This window comes from Eschrichtius robustus, chromosome 16 (assembly GCF_028021215.1).
Source record: "Eschrichtius robustus isolate mEscRob2 chromosome 16, mEscRob2.pri, whole genome shotgun sequence".
Lineage (NCBI taxonomy): Eukaryota > Metazoa > Chordata > Mammalia > Artiodactyla > Eschrichtiidae > Eschrichtius > Eschrichtius robustus.
Window position 1 is genome coordinate 897,817 of NC_090839.1, and position 23,086 is coordinate 920,902.

General features: G+C 61.7%; 1 protein-coding gene across 5 annotated transcripts in view; it reads left to right on the top strand.

Moving 5' to 3' along the window:
- The window catches only part of KCNQ2 (potassium voltage-gated channel subfamily Q member 2), a 47,659-nt gene that overhangs the window by 2,654 nt on the left and 21,919 nt on the right, over nucleotides 1-23,086 (top strand). For all 5 annotated transcript variants that reach the window (XM_068565716.1, XM_068565715.1, XM_068565717.1 and 2 more), the window contains exons 2-7: nucleotides 12,096-12,186; nucleotides 13,100-13,226; nucleotides 13,516-13,691; nucleotides 14,577-14,702; nucleotides 18,650-18,760; nucleotides 19,441-19,536. In XM_068565716.1, coding sequence (XP_068421817.1) covers nucleotides 12,096-12,186; nucleotides 13,100-13,226; nucleotides 13,516-13,691; nucleotides 14,577-14,702; nucleotides 18,650-18,760; nucleotides 19,441-19,536 — 727 coding nt within the window. The remainder of the gene's footprint in view (nucleotides 1-12,095; nucleotides 12,187-13,099; nucleotides 13,227-13,515; nucleotides 13,692-14,576; nucleotides 14,703-18,649; nucleotides 18,761-19,440; nucleotides 19,537-23,086) is intronic.

Below are 23,086 nucleotides of genomic sequence, written 5' to 3' on the forward strand. Positions count from 1 at the left end.
CCCGCCCTTTGCGGAAGGGGCTGTCTTCATGGACGTGCCTCTGGGCCTGGAGCCATCGCCATCACTGCTTCTGCCTGTGAGCGGCTCCACAAGCACTTCTGGGGGCGGGAGGCTTCCCTGAGTCAGGGGGGATCCCGGACCAGGCTGAGGGGAGCCCGCCCGGGCCACCCCTCCCAGCCCCGAGGCCCTTGCAGGGTCCATTCCTCTGCTCCGGCTGGAGAGAGAGAGAGAGCAGTCCCCGCTTGGGCAGGTCCCCGCCCCGCATGACTCCTCAGCCAGATCTGGCTGGGATTCTGGGCGGGCAGGCTGGTGTCGTCTGCAGTGAGTGGGGGCCCTGTTGCGAGGAGCTGGGCCGTGTGGGGTGGGGAAGGGGTGCATCTCAGCTCCCCATTGCCTGCCCTTCACACCCCTAGGCAGGTCTCGGGGCTCCGAGGGTCTGTGCGCCCCTAGAGCAGGGCGTCTTTACATGAGAGGATTTTCTAGCTACGGTCTAGAGTTTTCATCAGTTTCTTAGAGGGGGTGTGAGCCACAGAAAAGGCCCCAAACCACTTCAGGGATGCGTGTTCACGCCAGTGGGGCCCCAGGGGCTACTCATCTGCTTCAGGCAAGCCCTCGGGGGTCCTTTGAGAGCCTGGGTTGGGCGCGCTGCCCCCTCCCCTCTCGGGTGGCAGTGGCAGCTGCTCCATCATGGTGGGGGGGGGTGGGGGGATCTCCCCGAGGCTCAAGTTAGGAGGGGAGGGGAACCGCACGTCTTCTGGGCCGGCCCGCTGTCTGCTGGTCTCAGGGGTTTCTCACTTTGTGGCCCCATTTTCACTGGTGAGGAAACCGAGGCTGAGATGGTCAAGTTCCTGAGTTGCCCCACTCACGCCAGACAGAAGGGGTCTCTGCCCAGTGATGGGAGCTTGGGGTGCAGATCGGTCGACTTTTCCAACATCCAAAAGCCACTTGGAGTTGCCAGGTGAGACTGTGTTTGAAATAGGCGGGATGGAAAATGCCGGTGACTGCAGGGCAGGGACTGGCCCCTGGAGGCCGGGGCTCGCCCGAGCGGCTCACTTTTGTGAGCTGCCTTCTCTCGGGCTGGTCCAACGAGCCCCCTCCGTCCTCGGATGGCGTCCAGGTGGGTCTCGGGGGGCCTCCGACGTTTCGGGGCCTGTGGCTGGGGGCAGCGGGATGGGGGCCTGGGGCCTCAGGGCCCTGCTGCAGTCCCTTGCGTGGCCTCGGATAACCCAAGTGGGGTTCCACATTTGGTCACATGCAGGCCGCCCGCTGCCCCCTCTCACCTGTCCGCCCTCGGGCGGGCAAGTGTGGGCCCACGTGCTGGCCTCTCTTTTCCTCGGTGTGACTGCATTGGGGGGCATGGGGGGGCCCAGAGCAAGTGGCCAGGGTGTCTGCTTCTGAGAGGAGACTGGGGTCTGAATGGCTGTATTCTCAGCTTCTTTCAGCTCCCAGACCTCGCTGCAATCCTGGGGAGGAAATGTCTATTGATTGAAGAGTTGGAGAATCTTATGGAAATTTCCCCAAAGGTGAAAACGGTAGGAGGGTTGTGGTTTCCAGGGAAACCAGGGCTCAGCAGACCGTCCCCGGCCGGCTGTCTGGAGACCTCAGGCCTCCTTGTAGGATTTCTCACCCACAATAAGACAATGAAGTGTTTCTTAATCACGGTGTCTAATTACACTGTCGTGAATCCCTGCAAACGGTCTGTGTCCTCAAGGTAATGGGGTCCGTAGGAAGCTCCGTTCTTGACAGTTTCACAGATCAGAACAAAGAAAAATCTCTGTTTTGTTAGAAACCAGTGCAAGTCAAACATTGAAACTAGTCTCTACGGGGTCTTCGACGTGGGCACCGCCTCTGAAAACACCTAAACCCGGAATGATTGTGAAGAGACGGGATTGTTTCCAAGAGCGAAGCCCGAGTCTGGTGGTGGAGAGAGTGTCTGGGGGTGGGGGTGGGGGTGGGGGTTCTTCCTGACTCGTTTTCGTCAGTAAATGAATCCTAGGCTGTGTTAATCTCTGCGCTCCTGCTTGCCCGCGATGAGGCCCGGCGTCTGCTCCTGGGCATTGCTCACGAGGTGTCCTGAGTCCGTCCTGGTGAGCCCACCCGGCTGCCCCCACCCCCGGAAGCTGCGTTCTGAATGCCCTGGAGAAGGAACAGGGTCCCGAGGACCGAGAGTTCTCTGGGGCCTTTCATGGAAGGTGCTGAGGGCCAGGGTGGCGGTGGGGGACCCCGCGGAGGGCCAAGCCTCTGTTCGCAAGGACGGGCAGGGACGTGCTGCAGGCATTCCGGGCCTGCTGTTCCTCTCCTTGCGGTGGACGGGACGGGTGGGACTGGGGGCCAGGCCTGGGGCTCGCGATGCTGGGTGGGCCCTGGGCTGGAGGCTTCTGCCCCTTCCTGAGGCAAGGCTTATGAGAGACACTGGCCTGTGTCCGATAGCCTCATTATAAACCGTGCTGCCTGGCTTACCTCGTAGGCGGGTCACTTGAAACGTTCTCGAGTGTAAACGGAGGATATTCCCTGCGTGGAAAGCGCCGGGTACGTGCCTCAGTCACAGACGTCACCTCGTCACCCCCACGCCCCCGTCAGGTGTGGTGTGAGGTTGTAACCGGTGATGGTTCAGAGGGCACGTGTGGGCAGAGGATGGCGAGCCGTGGGGACCGTGGGCTCTGGGTGGGCCTGGCGGGGATCCGGCCTGCACTGCCGCTCCTGGCCTGAGGGCCCGGTGTCCCCTCCTCTGGGACGTGGGGACACAGTTCTGTGCTTGTCTCCTGTGAATCACTCAGCACAGTGCTCGGAGCGTGTGACATTCATGGGGTCCTGGCCGCGTTGTTTGTCACTCAGCAAGGAGGAAGACCAGGCGGAGGGAGGTTGGCGCGTCTGGGACAGCACCCTGGGCCGTCCGCCCTCTGCGCGGCCCGGGTACGTTCTCAGTCCCATCGGCCAGTGGCTGGGCCTGGATGGAGGCGTTTGGGGCTGCTGTGAACGTGGCCGCGTGATTAGACACGGGGCCCCCAACTGAAGCTGCGTTTGTCCAGGAGGACTGGCCGTTTTCCTAAAGGACCTCACTGTTCTACAGCTGCCCGGGTATTGGGAGAGGTCTTCCTTCCACGGCTGAAGGGTCCCAGCACCCTGAACCTCCAAGCATGGAGGCCAGAATGGTTTTGGCTTGGAAAGGACCATTGCAGGCGGGTTGAACCAATGGACCCCCAGACCGTAAAGGGGACCTCAGGTTTCCACATGGGCTGCGTCCTGCTGAGCTGCACCCCCTCCTAAGCTGTCGTGTGGTGACTTAGCGTCACGTGGGCCGCCAGGCTGAGCCCACCTCCAGACGGCGCTGCCCCGGAGGCTCCTTCCGGCACGGCCACTCCCTTCTGAAGGCTGGTGCCCGCTGCGCTTTCCAACAGCGGTTTGCCGACAGCTCTGCGGCGTCGGGAAACGGGCCTCACCTGTGCCATGCCGTTCCCTCCCAGCTGTGGGGCACCCGGCCAGCAAGCCCGGGCCCGCTTGGTGGAAAGAAGAGGGGCGTGTAGCCCCGAGGTTGTCCCCCAGGGACTCTGCCTTCCATGCTGAGGGGAGGGTTTGACAAAGCTGCCCCCGGCCCCCCAGGCCCTCTTTCCACTTTTCTGCAGGCGGCCGTGGCCCGATGACCGCTCTCAGCTTGCTCCCCTGGCAGCTGGTGGGGCGGCGGTGAACCCCCAAAACCCCTCTTGGTGAGGTGGGTGCGTGCAGGAGGGGGTCAGGGCAGAGAGAGGACTATTTCTAAAGCCTGTCTGTTCCTCGTGTGAATTAAGACAGCCATGGCCAGAGTTGGAGGGAGGTGGTCCAGGGGCTGTTTTGCAAACGGTCTGGAGTTAGGAAGAGGGCTGGTCTTTGTTGTTTGAAGCTGGGCTGCACCAAGCTTTTAATTCATCCAGGAGGAAGCAGGGCTGGGGATGCCTGGGTCTTGGAGCCCCTGGGTGGGCAGCTCTGGGGCCTGCGTGCCTCCCAGTGGGGGCTGCAGGGCCCACATTCCTCAGTTTGCCCTAGTGCGTTTGGGTGGCTTCATCCACAGCCCAGCCAGAGCCCCGGGGGATGCAGGCCCCAGAGTTCCCTACTGTGAAGGCCTGGGTCCGGCAAGTGAGGGTTCCGTCATGCAAAGGGGGTTCCCCGGGGAACGGGCAGGATGGTGCCTGCCGAAGGGAGAACAGGGACAGCAGCAGGACTTATACCAGGTGTCATGACGCTGCAGGGTGGGGCGGAGGAGAGCCGGGCTGAGTAACGGACCCAAACGCACGCTGGTGAGCGGGGCCAGCAGCGCTCAAGCCCGGCAGAGGCTGGGTGAGGGCTGTGCCTTCTCCAGCAGCCCCAAGGACAGTGGGGAGACCCCTGGTCTGGGGAGGTACCCGCCCACGAGGGGGCTCTCGCTTCTTCTCGGCCACCAGCTGCCCAGAGCCTTGGTCCCACTGCCCGGCAGCTGGGATCGGCCAAAGGGAGGGCACGCTGGAGCGGGCAGGCCTTTTCCGGCAGCTCCTTGCAGAGGCCGTGTTGGCTCCGCTTGGTTGAGACGTGATGGTGGGTGTGTTCCAGCCGCCAGCCCTGAGTCTGACCTTCGTCTCCAGGATGTACTCAGAGCTGAGCGTCCTTAGACTCTGCCAGCTACCCAGCTTGAGTAAAATTAGGTCTTTAATTTTTTCAGATTACCCGGAATAATTTTTTTAAAATATTTATTTATTTATTTATTTATTTGGTTGTGCTGGGTCTTAGTCGCAGCACGTGGGCTCCTTAGTTGCGAACTCTTAGTTGCAGCGTGCATGTGGGATCTAGTTCCCTGGCCAGGGACCGAACCCGGGCCCCCTGCATTGGGAGCACAGAGTCTCAGCCACTGCGCCACCAGGGAAGGGCCCTGGAATAATTCTGTAAATGTACAGAACCGCGTTTGTTCCAGAAAGTCCTACTCGGAGTCACTGGAAACAGCGTCTCCAGGGATTCCTTAATCGTCTGTTGTGGTGACAGGTCTCAGCTCCCAGGTTGTTCCTGGCTGTCTGCTGCGTGTGCCCCCGCCCAGGCCCCTCCCTCCTCCAGGTCCTGTCTGGTCCGCCCCTTCCTTCCCTGGGACCTCAGTCTTGACCTGACTAGAGAGCTTAGAACTTTTGAGTTTGCTTTTACATTTAGGCTTGGAAAAAAATATTTGAAGGGTTTGTCTGAGGAAGAGGCCGGTTGCTCCTGGGATTCCAGGCGTTGGGGGAGGAAGCGGGGGCGGGGGGCAGTGGGATGTGGAAGTGGGAGGAGCCTGGGTGAGCACCTGCTGATCTATTTCTGTTCCTGGGAGCAGGGCTCTGAGCAGGGCCTGGCTGGTCCACTGGCGTTTACAAGTCTGTTCTCCCCAGAGACCAAGCCTTGATGTGGGATGTGGTGGCAGCACCGGGACGGGCCCTCCAGCAGGAGGGCAGGAAGTGAGAGAACTTGGAGCTCAGCCTCTGGCGGGGGTGACCCGGGTGAGCCGATGCAGGACTGGCGTGCAGGGCGCTGGCCACGGTCCTGATCACGAGCCCACGGCCGTCTCTCCAAGTGAGCTCCGTGCAGGACCATGGAAAGTGGGGAAATTTGCCCACCACTGGCTGGCCTGGGGAAGGGGCTCTTGGGGCAGGCGCCCGGCCACCCCTCGTCTGGACCACTTGCTTCCGTCTCCCGATTCGGCCTTTTGTGCTCACAGAGCTCTTTCCTCCTTGGTTAATGTTCTCCAAGACGGTCCTCTCCGATTTGTGTGGTGTGATTAGCCGAGAGCTGAATTAATATCGTGTGGACGGAAATCCAGTGTTCCAGGCCAGGCGGTGGGCAGACAGCACTGCGCGGTCTGAGCGAGAGGGGCTGGCGGCCTCTTAGAGAAACACCTGGTTATGGTCCCTTATCTTTTCTGACTATGAAAGTTATACACGTCCACTGTAGGAAACGGAGGAGATGCAGAAAACCTGAGGAGGAGCGTTTGTCTTTCCCGACTTACTTCCGAGCATCTGTGCCTGTCTCTGCGTTTCTTAAAGGAGATCGGATTCAGGCTCTGTCATCCTCCGTGCTAACAGTGTGTGGTGGGGATTTTCCCGTGGAATCAGACAAGTCTCTGCTGGACGAGTGCTGGGCTTTGTCTCTGTCGTCAGGGCTGCTGGTGCCCCTGGGGTCGGGGGAGAATGAGGTGGCCCTGTCACTCACTGAACCCTCACCCTACGCCCTCAGTGGCTTACGGCTGGGGAGCAGACAGTGCCTCTGGCCTGGAGAAGGACCCCAGGCAAGCACATGCCTGGTGGCCCCCCGGGGTCAGGACCAGGGCTGGTCCAGGAGGGGGCTTGTTAAAACGAGGTCCTGCCCATGGCTGAGCCCTCCGTCGCTGTCGCTGGAGGTGTACAAATGGAGGCCGGCAGAACACCAGGAGTGTTTTTAGGAGACCACTGAGCTATGAGCCGTGGGGCACGGGGGGAGTGGGCCAGCCCGAGAGCCGCTTGGAGGGTGTTCAGGAAGGGTCCGTGGGAGCAGGCCTGGCCGTGCTGTCGACCTGGGGAGGCGGGTCTGTGAGGGGCCCTGGTGTGGGGGTACCCTGAGCGCCTGCATGGGGGCCTGTGCTCACGAAGGGGATGTCAGATGCCGGGGGTGGTCCAAACTGACCCCTCGTGGGGGGAGGAGCACCTCTCCCCCGAAAGATGGTATTTGCCCTGGGTCTTGACCTCAGAGGCCTGTCCACGGCAGTGCCTCCCTCGGGGGACCCCTCCTCTCCTCACCCCGCTCCTGCGCAGGCTTCCATGTGGTGGGGCTATGGGACCCGCAGGGCCGGAGTCAGCCATGGTGACTGTTTCGTCAGGCCAGCTCCCTGGACAGAGCCTGGCACTCGAGGGACCCCAAAGGTGGCTGCGCTGGGGGTGTGTGTGGCAGGCCTAGGGGACGCACCCCAGGACGGGGACCCCCAGAGTGAGCCGGGGCCGGTGGAGACCAGGACTTACAAGGACAGAAGAGCTCAGTGTGGACCATGGAAGAAAACACACCTGGAGGGGGACCCCCGCCCCACAGCTCAGGAAATCACCCAGCCAGCGGTTGCCTGCTCCCCACGTGTGCATGCTAAGGCGTCCCAAGGGGAGGCTGGGACCCTCCTTGCCCCCCAGGAGGCCTCAGAGCAGTGTCCTTCCTTGAAGGATGGGGTCAGGTCCCCTGCCGGCGGGGGGTGCGGGGAGCAGTGTGGGCAGAGGGGTGGGCTCTCCCACCCACATCTGTGCTGACGCAGAGGGGAGCTGAGGCACAGGTGGGGAGGGCTTGCCTGGGCACAGACGGGCGGATGGGCTTTACCCTCTGCTTCAGTCCCTGACAACCTGGCCTGTTTCTCTTTTTTTCTTTAATTGAGGTGAAATCCACAGAATGTGCAATTATTCAATTTAATTTAATTCAAGGGAGGCCTCGAATGCCAAGGCCGGAGCCGGACCTTCCCAGGATCTGGGACTTCCTGGGTCGGGGCCTGTAAGGTCTGAGGCGTTTACTGAGCACTTACTTGCCGCGTACGGGGGTCCTGAGTGCCCGCCTGCTTCACCCCCTACGGCCCAGGCTCGGGTGGGTGCTTCCGAGAACCTTCCATTCTCCTGTCAGCAGGCTCAGACAGGGCCTGGCGGGACTGCAGTGGGCCTGGGTGGGCCGCCCTGTGGGCGGGCCTCGTTTCCAGGGTAGGGTCTGCACACGGCCTCCCGCTCCCTCCGGCCGTGGCGGATCTCAGAGCGATTCCTCGCGTCTGGTTTGCGCCCGGAGCAGCCGTCAGGAGTCCGGGCTTCCTGCCCCCCAGAGATTGGCAGTGGCACCAGGTAGTGGAGGCAGAGCAGTTCATTAGGGGTGAAATCAGATTCCGGGCTGCAGCGCCAACTGCAGTCCTGATGGACGAGGCAGCGGGAGGTTCCCCGGGGACCCGGTGCGGGAGCTCGGGCCTCACGCTGGCGGCTCCTCCCCCCGGCCTCCCCTGGGCTCCCGGGCCACCCGGCCTTATCGGGGTGGACGTTGTTCTGCGGGGACCCCGCCAGTGGAAGCGGTGCTCAGGCTCGGCCCCGCGCGGCCGCGGTGAGCTGCCTCACAGCCTCTGTCTTCTCATCTGTAAAACGGATGAGCATCTTCTTCCAATCCGCTGGGTTGTCGCCTGCCTGGTGCCTAGTTGAATTGTAGCCTGGGGGCTGGTGCTTGATGTCAGGGACCCCCTCCCCATCCTCCTCTCCCGGCTCTGCCAGCCAGGGGCTGGGGGTGAGCAAGTGGGGTGCTGATAACACGACTTCCCTTCCTCCCAACCCTGCCATTCGCTTATAAAAGGTGTATTTCACTAAATACGTAAAATGAGATGAATAATCCCAGTCATCTCCCAACTTAGTCTTGGAAGGGAGCGAGGGAGTCTGGGCTGTGGGCCAGCACCATGGCACCCACCCTGGTGCCCTCCCAACAGTGGAAACCAGACGTGGGAATGAGGTGGCAGAGGCTTTGTCACGTTTTCCGGAAAAGAAATATTCCCTGCAGTCAGATGGGGGGGCTGGGGTGGGAGGGGAGAGCCGAAAGCAGTGGGGTCTCCCTCTGGAGGTGGGCGCTGCCCCCTCCCGCGATGGCGGGGCAGGCAGAACGCACACGTGTGCACCCAGGACCTGCGGCACGGCTGTGGGTGGGCTGACCGCCTCGAGGGGTGTTGTCAGGCCTTGACTGGGGGGCTCCCCTGGCCGATGCCCAAGCCTCCACCACCCTCAGTCCCTCCCGTCACCTCCCGCCTGCCCTGTCTCTCCATGCGTCAAAATCCCTACACTCAGGACCCTGCCGTGCCTCCACCTGTTTCAAAAGAGGGGTCCATCTCTGCCCAGAGCTCAGGCTATGTTAGTCCCTCCTGATGTCTGACTGAGGTCTGTCCTGCTGCTGTGGATCCTGCAGTGCTGGGGTCAAGCCCACCTTGTGGCCACTCGTGAACTGGGGGGCGCAGGCCTGGGTGTGCATCTGGGATGTGGTTCTGTTGCTCACTTTCCGGGTGGCCTACCTCCCCCCCTGCCCAGCTGAGCAAGGTCTGAGGTCCCTGGCTGCCCTGCCCCTCCGCCTGACCCCCGTCACAGCCCCTGGAATCTGGGGCTGGGGACCAGCTGCTTGAGCTGCTTGTCTCCTTGGCAACCGCTGCCAGGGAAGCATCCTGACGTTGAATTCATTATCATGATTAGCCACCATGTTCTGCCTTTGGAGCCACCTCCTGCCTCCCCTCCTTTCTTTTCCTGCAGCCTGGACAGTTCCCAGGCTGGAGGGCGAGAGAACTCCCCTCCCCCAGGGCCCTGGGGCCTCGGTCCCGGTGTTGGGGAGATGTACAGGATGGTGCTGGCCTTTGAGCTGAACCTTGCAGCAGGGGGACGCGTCTCCCAGCCTGTGGGCGGGTGGAACTGCTCACCGGTCCCCTCTGGGGAGGAAGCGGACGCAGCTACTAGCCGCCACGTCCTCTGGGGCCTGGGGGGTCAGTGCTCAGCACACAGCTTGCCTCGCGGGGCCTCCCAGTGGTGCGGGCGGCATCCACCCTGCACCTCCCCAGTGCCTCTCCGGAGGAGGAGAGGGGAGGAGGGGGGGTCCCTTTGATCCACAGCTGCCAGCTCCCATGAGCCTGCCAGGAGCCAGAACCCAGGTCACCGAGGCAAGAGAGGTCTTTGGGAAGGAAGGCCCCTGCCTGGCTCAGATTCCCCAGGGTCTCCAGGACGCTCCGGTGCCCAGGACCCCAGCATAACTGCAGCGGGCGACCCCGCGATGGGCCTCAGGGCTGGGGGTGATCACCTGCGTCGTCATGCGGGAGGGCTGGCCCCCCACCCCCCGGCGCCCTGGGGCTGGGCCCCAGGGAAGTGTCCCCTGTAATGGAGGACGCCGTGCCGGGGACCACGAGGCCAGAGGCGGAGCCCCCTCCAGCCTTGCGGGACGGGGGTGGGCTTCGGAGGTCTCTGGGCCCAGGATGCGGCTGTGTTCTGGGCAGGGGTGGTCGCCGGTCACAGTGTTACCCGCAGACAGGAGGGGACCTGGAAGTAAGTGCCTTTTCCCCATCATGGCTGCCTGTGAGTGGCCGAGGGGTGGGGGACATCACTGCCCTTTGGAGTTGTCCCTCTCTTGATCTGCGGGGGCCCTGCCTGCACCTGGAGGCATGGCTGGGGTGCCCACTGCCCGTGGGAGTCTGCTGCCCGCCTCTCCTTCCTCCTTGTCGTGTGGGTGTGCTGGCCTCTTTCTGGAGTGTCCATCCTGCTGCATCCCCTGCACACCCCAGGCGGTGCCATCTGTGGCCATCTGTCCCAAAACATCAAAAACAAACCTTGGAATGTCGCTGGCACTTCCTGGGGCGGGGCCGCTGGGGAGGTTCCCAGCTTGGGCTGCAGGTTTGTCTCCTGAACTGCTGGTGGGGCTCCCGCTGTCTGCTGGGAAGGGCTGCGCTTCGTGCAGCGTGCCCTGGCCATTCTGGAAGGTTCCGAGATGCTGGTCAGAGCGCCCTGGGGAGGCGGGGCTGAGAGGGCCTGGTCACCTTGGGACCTGGGTCTTTCCTGTTTTTCTTCAGAGGAATGTTTTTATACAGCATGAGGAGCTGGCCTTCGTGGGCGCAGCCCTGGACTCAAGTCTCCCTGACAGGTGACGATGGTGTCAGGCATCCCGGGGCCCCGATCTCCAGTCTGGTCAGACTTGCCCGCTGCCGGGTCCTGGACACACTGTCTCCCCCTCTCCCCCCGCCTGGCGCCACTCCACTTGCCCTTCCCTCTGCCAGGAACACTTTCCCTTCTCCTTTGGCCCCACCAGCCCTTCATCCTGCAGTGTTGTGGACACCTCCTCAGGGAAGCCCGCCATGTTATGCGCCCCCCGGCTCCCGCGCCCAGTGCTGAGCTGAGCTGCGTCCAGGTGCCCCGTCTGAGATGGGGGTCCTGCCAGTCCCTCCCACCGCCCAGGCCCCGGGGTCCTGACTCACCACCCTGGGATCTCCTCTGACCCTGGCAGATCCTCTCTGGGCATGTGGGCTCCTTTCCACCGCAGGCAGAGAATTACGAGTATAAGGCACATGAGACATCTGGACATTTTTTCCCCCAGGGCCCAGCTAATTGAATAAATTGGCTAATGAGCAAAGGAAATTAATTGAGGTTTTGAAACGTGACCGTTTCCCCGCGTGCGTTTTGTCTGCGCCAGCGGCCTCCGTTACCTGTCCGTAGCGCCTCTGCCCTGGAGCTGGGGGTGCGTCCGGAGACATCCTCGGGGCCACGCTCTGGGGAGGGGCCGCATGTGGAGGCGGGTCTGCGCCTCTCTGGGCCCGGTTGTCAGGCCTCTGGGGCACATGGGCAGGGCCGCCGCTCAGTGACGCAGGCTGGGCTGGGCTGGGCAGGGTAGGGCCCGAGTCACTGTCGCTGTGGCCCGGCTGAGGCTGGGCCACGTGGCTTTGGCTCTGAAGGGTCTCATCTCCCCTCCTCCACCACTACCACGGAGGATGGTGGTCTCGACTCCCTGGGGTGGTGGGGGTGTCCCAGTGGTGATGAAGTGGGAGGGGCGTGGTGTGCGGTCCCTGCCCAGCTTCCCGTACCAGGTGCCCTGTGCCTCAGGAGGCCTGGACCCTGTCCTCAGCCCTCGGGGGCTCTGCTCCCTGGGACCCCAGCCCCACCCTGTCCGCTCTGGCTGGACACCTGCTGCCCATCGGCCCCCGGCTCCGTTAGTGCCCCCGCCAGCACCGCCTGCAGACACGGGTCCAGCGGCCAAGGGCGCTGGGACGGTGTGTGTGAGGCTGGTGTGAACCGGGAGACAGGAAGTGTCTACTTCGGGGCCTGGGAGGAAACAGCTGTGGATGAGGAGAGGGGTGACTGCATACGGGGTGCCCTGCGTGGGCGCGGGCTGTGCGGCTCACTCATTTCTTGTTTGCCCAGGGGCCCGGAAGGTGGTGTCCCCCGTTAGTGTTCCCTCTGAGAGGGACGTTGGACGTTGGCGAGGGACGTTGGCGGGGGGAGCACGGTGGGCATCCTGGAGAGCAGCTGGGCCCAGTCATCACTGTGGCGCCCTGGGCTGCCCGTGCCCGCTGCACCGCCCTGTGCCTTCCCGCGCCGGCTGGGCGCCCGGCCTGGCTGACCGCCCTCTGCTCCGGCCCCCAGGTTCCTGCTGGTCTTCTCCTGCCTCGTGCTGTCTGTGTTCTCCACCATCAAAGAGTACGAGAAGAGCTCGGAGGGCGCGCTCTACATCCTGGTGGGTCCCGCAGGTCGGCGCAGACGGGCCTGATGGCGGCGGAGCCCGTGGGCGGCAGCCTGTCCCCGGTCCCGTTGGTCTGATCTCCCAGACGCCCACCGGCAGGGACCCCCGTCCTCCTGGCACCCAGGGCCCCTGCTCTTCCTGGTAGCCCGTGGGTCCCTCCCACCCGCCCCTCCCCCGAACACGCCCAGCACCCTGTTACCCTCCAGCCTAGGCGGGCCCCCCCCGTGTCGTCACAGTGCCTGAGAGCCCCCCGCTGTCCCCACCCCCCTTCCCGCCTTCTGGTCTCACTAGAGCCTGAGGGCCCCGGGGGCCCCCTCCACCTCAGAGCGTGGGGTGTTCCCTGGCAGATGTGGGCGTGGGCTGGGGGTTGTGAAGCTCACAGCAACCCCGTGATAGGTCGGGGCAGGCGCCATGGCAACCACAGGTACTTTCTGTGTTGCTGCTGGTGATGGAGGTACGGGGCCACAGGGAAGCTGATGCCGCCTCCAGACGCACCTCTGGGGAGCCCTCCGCCCCTGCCCGCCCTGCCTGTGTCCTGGGGCTGCCCCGGGCATGGGAGCCCCACCCCCGTGGCAGTTACCTGAGACCCTCCGTCGGCTCTGCCCTCTGTGTCCCCACTCGCACACCAGCTACACAGGACGGGGGTCCCCGCTCGCACACCAGCTCCACAGGACGGGACGGGGGTCCCCGCTCGCACACCAGCTCCACAGGACGGGGGTCCCCGCTCGCACACCAGCTCCACAGGACGGGGGTCCCCGCTCGCACACCAGCTCCACAGGACGGGGGTCCCCGCTCGCACACCAGCTCCACAGGACGGGGTCCCCGCTCCCACACCAGCTACACAACACTCTGCCCTCCCCCCCCACCAGCTGAGCCGGCAGTGGCTCAGCTGTGGCTTCCCCTGCAGGAAATCGTGACCATCGTGGTGTTCGGCGTGGAGTACTTCGTGCGGATCTGGGCCGCCGGCTGCTGCTGCCGGTACCGCGGCTGGAGGGGGCGGCTCAAGTTTGCGCGGAAGCCCTTCTGTGTGATCGGTGAGACCCGGTGCAGGTGGGGGCAGGCAGGACTGCAGGATCGGCTCCTTCTGGAAGTTTCTCGTCACCTGCCCTCTTGGCGTCAGAGCCCCTGGTTATCGTGGCCCGGGTGCAGGGCGATGAGGTGTCGGGCGGCCGTGCCCAGGGCAGGGCTGGGCTGGGCGGACAGCGGAGCCAGGCCCACGCCGGCACTTTGTGCGCGTCCGTCTGTCCGTCCTCCCGGGGCCCTGGCGGGGGGCTGCCCCTCCGCGGCGGGGGCCGCCCTGAGCTCCTCCGCTGTCTCCCGCAGACATCATGGTGCTCATTGCGTCCATCGCCGTGCTGGCCGCCGGCTCCCAGGGCAACGTCTTCGCCACGTCGGCGCTCCGGAGTCTCCGCTTCCTGCAGATCCTGCGCATGATCCGTATGGACCGGCGGGGCGGCACCTGGAAGCTGCTGGGCTCCGTGGTCTACGCGCACAGCAAGGTGAGCCGGCGCCGGGCTGGCTGGCTGGGGCCAGGAGGTCCGGCCAGGCAGGACCCAGCCCCTCGTTTCTTCTGGGCATCTTCCCGTGACTTGACCATCTTCCTCTTCTCTCCAGCTTGTCTGCCAGGTCCGGTCCCTCTGGGCCCCCCCTGGAGCCGGCTCGCTCCTTGGTTGGGTGGCTGTGCTGGATCGGTACCCACTGCCCCCCAACCCCCAGGCTCCGGCCCGTTTAGGCTGAGGCTTGTGGTGGCCGCTGGCCGTGGGACCCGCAAGGTGGCTGCAGCCCCATGTCCCGTCCAGACCCCGTCCCGTCCCTGTGTTGCCAGGGGCCCTGCCCGCCCAGACCCCGCCCTGCCAGGCTCTGCCAGGAGGCCGTCCTCTTGTGGGTGGGCTTATTGGCCCAAGAGTCCCTTCCCCACTACCCTTCCTGTCTGAGCCCGGAGGCTGGGGCTTGGCTGGCAGGACAGAGAGGGTGGTGGTCCCCCAGGAAGGGCAGCCAGTCGGGGTGTCTCCCCCAGGCTCAGGGAAGTTGGGGCAGGGTCCCAGCAGCCCCAAGATTCTCCAGCCTGACTGGCTGACGGCCGCCTGGGGACACTCCCTTCCTGGGTGGATGCAGCACTGAGCCGTCCCTACCCACCGTCCTCCAGGGGTGAGGTGCATAGGTGTGGGACCACCCAGGGCTGGAAATGGAAGACGCGCTCCGCCTCCCGCCTGCCCCGGGCTCGGGGCTGCTGGGGCTCTGCGGCCGGCTCTCGGGAGGGGCACCCACCCGCTGAAGCCCGGGGGATGCAGCGCCCAGCAAACCTCCAGGCAGGCGGGGCCTCCTGCTCCCGGGGGCGAGTCGGGCTGGACGCTGGCCCAGCGGCTGTGATGGGCCTCTTTCAGGAGCTGGTCACTGCCTGGTACATCGGCTTCCTCTGCCTCATCCTGGCCTCGTTTCTGGTGTACTTGGCGGAGAAGGGAGAGAACGATCACTTTGATACCTACGCGGACGCGCTCTGGTGGGGCCTGGTGAGTGCCCGGCCGCTGGGGCCCCTCCCCTTCACTGAGGACACGCTCACCGGGTGTGGCCTTCCTTGGGGTCCCTCCTGCGCACTGTCTGCCCGCCCCCCGCTCCCCACTCCAGGATGTGCCCCTGACCCCTGGGCCTGGACAGGAGACGCACGGCTCTCCCTGGCTGGCCTGGCCAGAGACGTCTCTCTGGGGCCTCCTGCTGGCCCCTGCTGACTGTGATGCCACGTGGACGTGGCGGCCCAGGCGGGGTGGGGGCAGGGGACGCGCTGGTCTGTGTGGGGTGGAGAGAGGCCTGGGCCCAGGGAGCCTGTGCCCAGCCATGGCCAGTCACCTCCCCTCCTTCCTCACTGACCACCTGTGTGACCTCGGTGATGGGGGCAGGGGGGTCCTGCGGTCCTGTTGATGGGCAGGAGAGTTTGAAAAAGGGGAAATGGACGCCCTGGCTCTCCCAGCTCAACCTGCCAGGCTGCCCCCGCCCAGGGTGGGTCCGGAGCTGGTGGATTTTCAGCCCGTGCTCACGGCCACCCACCCCCTGAGCCCCTCGAGGGCCACTCTCCTGTCACCGGGTGCAAGTGGCCTCTTCTAAGAAAAGCCTTCCTGGGCCCCCCTCTGCAGGGCCCCTCCTGCTCTGAGTGGCGATGCCTCGTGTTCTCCGAATGTGCCCTCTGGAGACCAGGCTGGGCCCCGCGGGCCTCGGCCCCAGTGGCTGAATGGACCTCGGCCTGGCTCCTCCTCCCCGTTGCCATGGACGTCCCCAGGCAGGGGGGCCAGAGTGCCCTCCTTTGCGAGCTCCTCCTGGGGGTACTGGACACTCAGCCTGGGGGCACTGGGCCGGGGGTCGTGTGGAGGGTCCCGTGGGTGTGGGACGTTAGAGCCCGTTGTCTCCTGGGACCCCAGACCCAGTTCCGAAAACGAGGACCACGTGACCTCGGGCAGATGCTGCAAATCCAGTCGCTGGCAAGAGGGATGCCTGCTTTCACCTGGCCTTTAAGCCAGAGAGCAATTTACTTGTAGTTATTGTATTAATTGCCGCGAGGCCTGGAGCCTGTGTCCCTCTAGCGACCACGTGGGAAGCAGGGTGATCGGGAGCCTGGGTGGGTGGGGCTCGGCGGGAGAGGGGAGCTGAGGCCCGGGCACCGGGAGCCGCGCATCAGGGCCCACAGCCGCTGAGCGCCCAGCCTCTGACCGGACAGCCCGGGTCTCGCCGCTCTCTTGGCCTGCCCTGCCCAGGCCCTCCGGGGGGGCCTCCCCATCTTTAAGAATTGAATCAAAATCTTAAACACGCCCAATAGTGCCTGAGTGTTACCGTGAAAACGTGCCCCCACTCCCATCCCCCACCTTGTGGTGCCCCCCCCCCCCCAGAAGACGGGGGAACCCTTCTGCGTATTCCCCACCTACACCGGGATTTCCTCTGTGAGCTTTATTTTTATTTTATTTTAGGCCGTGCCTCGCGGCTTTCGGGATCTTAGTCCCCCGAGCAGGGGTTGAACCCAGGCCCTCGGCAGTGAGAGCGCTGAGTCGTAACCGCTGGACCGCCAGGGAGTTCCCTCCCCTGTGACTTTAGACTTCAGAGGCTCACCTTGTGTTGTGATAGGGTGCGATTAGCCCCCTCCGTGTCCCTGTCATTCTTGGAAAGCGTCCTGCCCGAGCCCCCCTTTCTTCTGCTCTGTGGGCCGGGGGCCCTCGGAGGGGCCTCACTGGCGTCGGGCCAGTCCCCCCACTGCAGCGCGCTCAAGCCAGCCCCCCGAACGCTGGCCATGAACGCTGACCCCTGAGGGCTGGGCCCCCCGAATGCTGGGCCCCCAGGTGCCGAGTCTCCCGGCACCACCCCCAGTCTGCCCTTGGTTTGGAGGTCACAGTCTTCTGAGGGAGGAAGTTTGTGAGACGCGTGTGTCTGAAGGTGCCCCAATTCCACGGTCCCGCTGGCGGCCGGGCCCCTCCCCCCCTGACGCTCTTCTGGAACGTGGGCCCTGTGGAGGGGGGGGCTTCCTTCCAGGAGGCTGGTGCCCTTTGCGGCTTCAAAGTCTACAGCTTCCTCCTTCCCTCCTTCCCGGGGCTCCGAGGCCGCTGGTGAGACCGCTGGACCGTGGAACGTGTCCTATCTGGATTCCTCATCTCTTTGCCTACATCCTGGGAGGTGTCTTCCACCTGACCCTGTGTGATTTGGGTCTCGTTTTCAAGACTCTTTGTTTTATGGATACACTTTCGTCTCTCTGTGCAGGGATAACGGAATTTTTAGGAAGTCTTTGCCCCGTTGGAGGCTTTCTGACCAGCTCTGGGGTCCCAAGAGTAGGGCCAGGCATGGGGCATACAGGCCCGGCTGCTGGTGGGTGGGCAGGAGGGGAAGGGTCTCCCCTCTCGCTGCCCCAGTGATCGCCGGTGTTGGGAGGACATGGGTCTGCGGTCCTGGGGCGGGTGCAGGCGCCCTGGCACAGACTCGCCGTCCTGCCCTGCGCGCCCTGCGCCTACATCAGCGCCAGGTCTGGGGGCCTCTCCTTGAGCCCCGAGAGCCCTTGGCTTTCTCCCCACCTCCTGGCCTGGAGTCAGGCCCGCATCGGCCTCCGTCTTGCCCGGTTCGCTGCCCTCGCCCTCGGCTTGTGTCCTTTCACAGCCTTTCCTGTCATGCTGCCGAGTTTTGGGAGGGGGGGCGTGATTTTAAGTATTTTACGTCTTTAAAATGTGTTTAGTTTCTGTTGAAAGCAGTCGAATAGAGGAGCCCAATCACCGGGAGGTTTCTGGTGAGAAGCGAGTGTCCTTCTCACTCCACCCAGCTCCCTGTTACCTGCGCCCAGCTCGCTGGCGCCTTCCCAGAACCTTCTACGCAGGCCCGAATGCCTTGGCTGTGATTTCGCAGGTGACGGGCACAGAAGTCCCTGCTGGCGAAGCCATGATTATTCAGCCCCGTTTTGCAGACTTTTCTCAGACTGCACAGTGGGCTTTGGGTGGACTCTCTGCATGACCCCAGAGTCGGGGGGATGGATCCCCAGGGTGGACGGTGGGTGGGTGGTGAGAGGTGTCCGTGCCTGTGGCGCATGGGCCAGTTGACCCTGCTGTCCGGGTCCCCCGATGAGGAAGGTCTGCTGCTCTCCCATTGCCCGGCCAGGGCCGCCGATGCCCCCAGCCCCCACTCCTGCTCACACCTCGGCCCCTCCCGCAGTATGGCTAAGACCCCCCCCCCCCCACCCCCCCCCGTCTCAGGGCCCGCCTGGGCCCGCCTCCCAGCCCAGCCGGCCACGTGGTCTGTCCTGAGCCTCCGTGCCTGCCTCTGTGTGTGGCCTTGGTGGTCCTGCACACCAGGCCTGAGTCTCCACTTTGGCGGGTTTTGTGGGAGCTACCTGAAAATGGCCCCCTCCGTTTGGGCTCCCGGGAAGGCCCGTCCGGGCCCCACTTCCTCCCTGCCCACTCCCCGCCGCAGAGCAATTCTAAACACAAACCCTTGGCTCCCCCAGCGCCTCCAAGGCCCTGCCTGCCACACCCTGGGGAGGGGCCTTTTCCTTCTCCAGTCTCTCCCCTCCTGTCGCCTCCTCCAGCCCCACCCCCGGCCCCTCCCGCTCTCCTGGCCTCAGCTTACAAGCCTCCCTCCGAAGGGCCCCACGCGACCCTCTCCGCGTCCCTGGAGGGTCCCTCGGCACTGTCACCTCTCAGGCCCCTGGCTCTCTCCTAGCCTCCTGGCTCCGGGCTGGGTGTGAAATGAGAGCAGAGCCTGACCCCTGCGCCCAGCGCATAGGGAAGGAGCAGAGGCTCGGAGTTTGGACGTGATTGTTGAGGGGGAAGGGCGGCCAACAGTGACCCTGGCCTCTCGGGCCCTGGGAGGGCGGCGTCGCTGGGGGGGGGGCGGTTTGTCCAGCTGCCCTGAGGCCTCAGGAGGAGGGTCCGGCTCAGGTCCCTGGCCTCCAGGCGGCCACTGTCCGGCCTGGCTGAGCGATGGGGCCTGCTGTCCGCAGATCACCCTGACGACCATCGGCTACGGGGACAAGTACCCCCAGACCTGGAACGGGAGGCTCCTGGCGGCAACTTTCACCCTCATCGGCGTCTCCTTCTTTGCTCTTCCTGCTGTGAGTCGTGCCCCTTCCTGCCTTTGCTGGGGACGGGGTCTGGGCTCCCCTGGTGACCACAGCTGCCCTCGGGGCCATGTGGGGCGGGGGCAGGGCTCCCAGCAGGTCCACGGGCCCCAGGAGTGGACGTGGCAGCCTGCACAACCTGCCGCCCCAGGCTGTACCTTCTGACCCGTGTCTGCGGGTCCCTGTCAGTGCCTCCCAGCCTTGCGGGATTGGCCAGTCGGGTCCTTGTGACCAGGAGCGGTGCTGTACGGTGACACAGCCCCGTCAGGTCTCCTTCAGAAGAGGCAAGGGCCCTGTTAACCCTCTACCCGCAGCTGCGGGGGCGGGGCTGGCGATGCTGTCCTCCCGGTGGCCCTTCTCTGTGACCCCGGCCACGCCCCTGCACTCACTCCAGTGTGGACAAATCGGGGAGGAGGATTAATCTCTGGGCCCAGATGTGTTCACAGTGGGCCCCGCCAGGCTCCTGGAAGCCTGAAGCTCCCTTCACCCCAAATCCAAGCCTTTCCCCCAGCCTGTCTCCTGGCATTGGGGGCTGAGGAGGCAGGAAGGTGGAGCCAGAAGTGTGCAGGCAAGGGTGGGGTGGGGGTGCGGTCCCCCGGACGTGGTCCGACCCTGAGGAGCTCAGTGTGGGGCTGTGGTCCCCGGGGGAATCGTCTGACCCCAGTGACTTGCAGGGCATTTTGGGGTCTGGCTTTGCCCTGAAGGTTCAAGAGCAGCACCGTCAGAAGCACTTTGAGAAGAGGCGGAACCCTGCCGCAGGCCTGATCCAGGTGAGTCCAGGTGGCCCCCCACAGGGAGTGCCGCGTGGACCTCCATGTAGACCGGCAGAACCCCTGGCCTGGGCCCACGGTGTTGGAGTGGAGCCCTGCTTGGCATCTGTCTCCCTGTTGGGGGATTCGAGTCTGTGCTGAGAACCAGCTTAGATGCCCGCAGCTGTCTGGCAGCTACAGCACAGGCAGCAGCAAGGCGGGTGCTGGCCAGCGCTCTGTGGGCCCTGGGTCCTGGGCCAGGCTGTCACAGGTGCCCCCGAGGTGTCCCTTCACAGCGCTGACACCCATCCTGCACTTGTGGAATCAGGGTTCAGAGATCCCCACGCAGGTAGGTGCCAGAGCGAAGCCTGTGCTGCCCCAGCTCACACTGCCCACCCCATCGCTGGGGGTCACAGCGGCCACTCGGCCTCCAGTAGTGCTTCATGAGCCATCCTGAGAGTGTGGGCCCGAGCACAGGCTGCCTGATGGGCCCAGCGTTCCTGCAGCCCCTCCCAAAGCCCAGGGGACCCAGCGGACCTTTGGAGTTGACTGGCCTTTACTGCTGGCTGGACACTGCCCTGGCCCCTCAAGTGCATTTCTTTTTTAAAGGTGTGGTCTTGCCCTGGGTGCAGCCTACTTTTGTGTATGTATGTATGCATGTGTCTTTCACCATGACAACTTCAAATGGCTACTTCTTTTAAATGCAAAAGAGTGTGAAGAAGAACAAAAATGCCCCCCAGTCCCACCCACTATTGACAATAAAGTCACAGCACTACGTGTGGTTCAGAGGTTTGAGTGGCACAGGGAAGGAGCATGGCCTGAACACGCAGCACCTACCCTCTGCCCCTCCTCTCCGAGAAGCTCGGAGGTTTGGGAAGGAGACGTGGAAGAATTCGGGCTTGGGAAGGACCCCCATACACTGGGGGATCTAGGAGGCACACACATGCCCAGTGCTGGATGCAGGCTCAGAAGTGACTGGAGGAGACGCTAATTGCTCACCTCAGGCTGATCTTTAGACTCCATGCAAGCAGGAAGTGATGGCTAAGGCAGAGCTGTAAGTGACCTTCTCAGATGTTGGAGGAGTGCCCCAACACAGGGCTGGTCTGCAGAGGCTGAGAGCATTTGTTTCCTCTTTGGTTCTTTGGGTTTAAGGGAACGTCTTTCAAGTCACCATCTGACCACTGAGCTAAGGGAACAGAGACTTCAGTGACCACACACAACAAAGAATACAGCGTTTACGGAAGAGCTTAGAAAAGTCACTTAACAAACTACTACAATCAACAACAAGCAGCAGCAACAAACTCCGGGGATGGGGAGGAATCTGACTTCCAGAGGTACCACATTACAATACTCAAAATGTCTAGTTTTCAACAAAAAATTGTGAGGCATGCGAAGAAACAAGGAAGTATGATCCAGTCACAGGAAAAAAAAATTAATAGAAACTATCCCTGAAGAAGCCCTGATGTTTGATTTACTAGACAAAGACTTTCAATTAGCTGTTTAAATATGCACGAAAGACTAAAGGAATCCATGGAAATGAACTAAAGGAAATCAGAAGAATGATGTCTCACCAAATAGAGAATGTCCATAGAGACAGAAATAATATAAAGGAAACAGATAGAAATTCTGGAGCTGAAGAGTACAATAACTGAAATGAAAAATGCAGTAGAGGGTTCAGCAGCAGATCTGAGCAGGCAGAAGGAAGAATCGCAGACTTGAAGACAGGTGAGTTGAAGTCACCCAGTCTGAGGAGCAGAAAGAGAACAAGTGAAGAAAAATGAGCAGAGCCCATGAGACCTGTGGGATACCATTTAATGTACCAATATTTGCATAATGGGAGTCCCAGAAAGAGAAGAGGGGTTGGGCAAAAAGAATACCTGAAAAAATAAGGCAGAAAACTTCCCAGATTTGATGAAAGACGTGAATCTGTACATCCAAGTAGTATAAAGTCAAAGAGATTCACACCAGGACTCATTATGATCAAACTGTTGAAGCCCACAGACAGGGGGGAGTCTTGGAAGCAGCAGGAGAGAAAGGACTCTTGGTGCCCAAGGGTCCTCCGTGAGGGTAACTGCCGATTTCTCATCAGAAACCATGGGGACCAGAAGGCAGCGGGACGACGTGTTTAAAGTCTGCAAAGAAAAAAGTGTCGACCCAGAATTCTGGTCTGGCAAAATTATGCTTCAAAAGAGAAATCACAGCATTCCCATAAAAACAAAAGCTGAGGGAGTTTGTAGCTGATAGACCTGCCGTACAGGAAATGCTGAGGAGGGCTCTTCAGACAGAAGTGAAAGGACCCTGGGCAGTAACTCAAGCCACACAGACACTGGTAAAGTTAACTACACAGGTAAACGTGAAAGCGAGTAGTAGTATATTTTTGATTTGTAACTCATTTTTTCCCTTATATGAGTTAAAAACAAAGGCATAAAGCAATAATCATAAATCTGTATATCTGGGTGCACACTGTAGAGAGTGTAATTTGTAACAGTTACAACATAAAGGGGGCGGACCACACAAGAGCAGAGTCTCTGTTCACTATTGAAGCTGAGTTGGTGTTAATTCAAACTAGATTGTTACAAATTTAAGATGGAATTAATCATAATCCCAGGGTAGCCCTTAAGAAAACAACTAAAAAATACCAGAAAAGGAAACGAGAAGGGACTCAGTAATGACTAGAAAAAAATGAAACTCTACAGAAGGCAATAATGGAGGAATTGAGAAACAAAAAAACAGCAGAAGCAAGTCCTTCCTTATAAGTAATTACTTTAAATGTAAATGGATTAAACTCCCCAATTAAAAGGTAGAGATTGGAGGAATGGATTAAAAATCTATTCAACTATACTAGATCCAAAGACGACAATACACTGAAAGTGAAAGAATGGAAAAAGATATTCCATGCAAACAGTGACCTAGAGCCAGGTTGGCCACACTTGTATCAGACAAAATAGACAAGTCAAGACAAAGAAGGCTGTTATGTATTGATAAGAGTCAATTTATAAAGATGATTAACAATCATAAACATTTATATACTAACAACAGAGTCCTAAAAATACATGAAGCAAAAACTGACAGAATTAAAGGATGAAATAGACATTTCTACAGTAATACCTGGAGAATTCAATACCCCACTTTCAAAATGGGTAGAAAGGTACTTCCCTGGGGGCACAGTGGTTGAGAATTCCCCTGCCAATGCAGGGGACACGGGTTTGAGCCCTGGTCTGGGAAGATCCCACATGCCATGGAGCAAATAAGCCCGTGCATCACAGCTACTGAGCCTGCGCTCTAGAGCCCGCGAGCCAGAACTACTGAGCCTGCGTGCCACAACTACTGAAGCCCATGCGCTTAGAGCCCGTGCTCCACAACAAAGAGAAGCCACCGCAATGAGAAGCTCGCACACCACAATGAAGAGTAGCTCCTGCTCGCTGCAACTAGAGAAAGCCCGCAGGCAGCAACGAAGACCCAATGCAGCCAAAAATAAATACGTAAAAAAAAAAAAGGGTAGAAAAACCAGACAAAAGATCCTAAGGAGACAGAGGACTTGAACAAACCACGACCCAGCTAGACCTGCAGA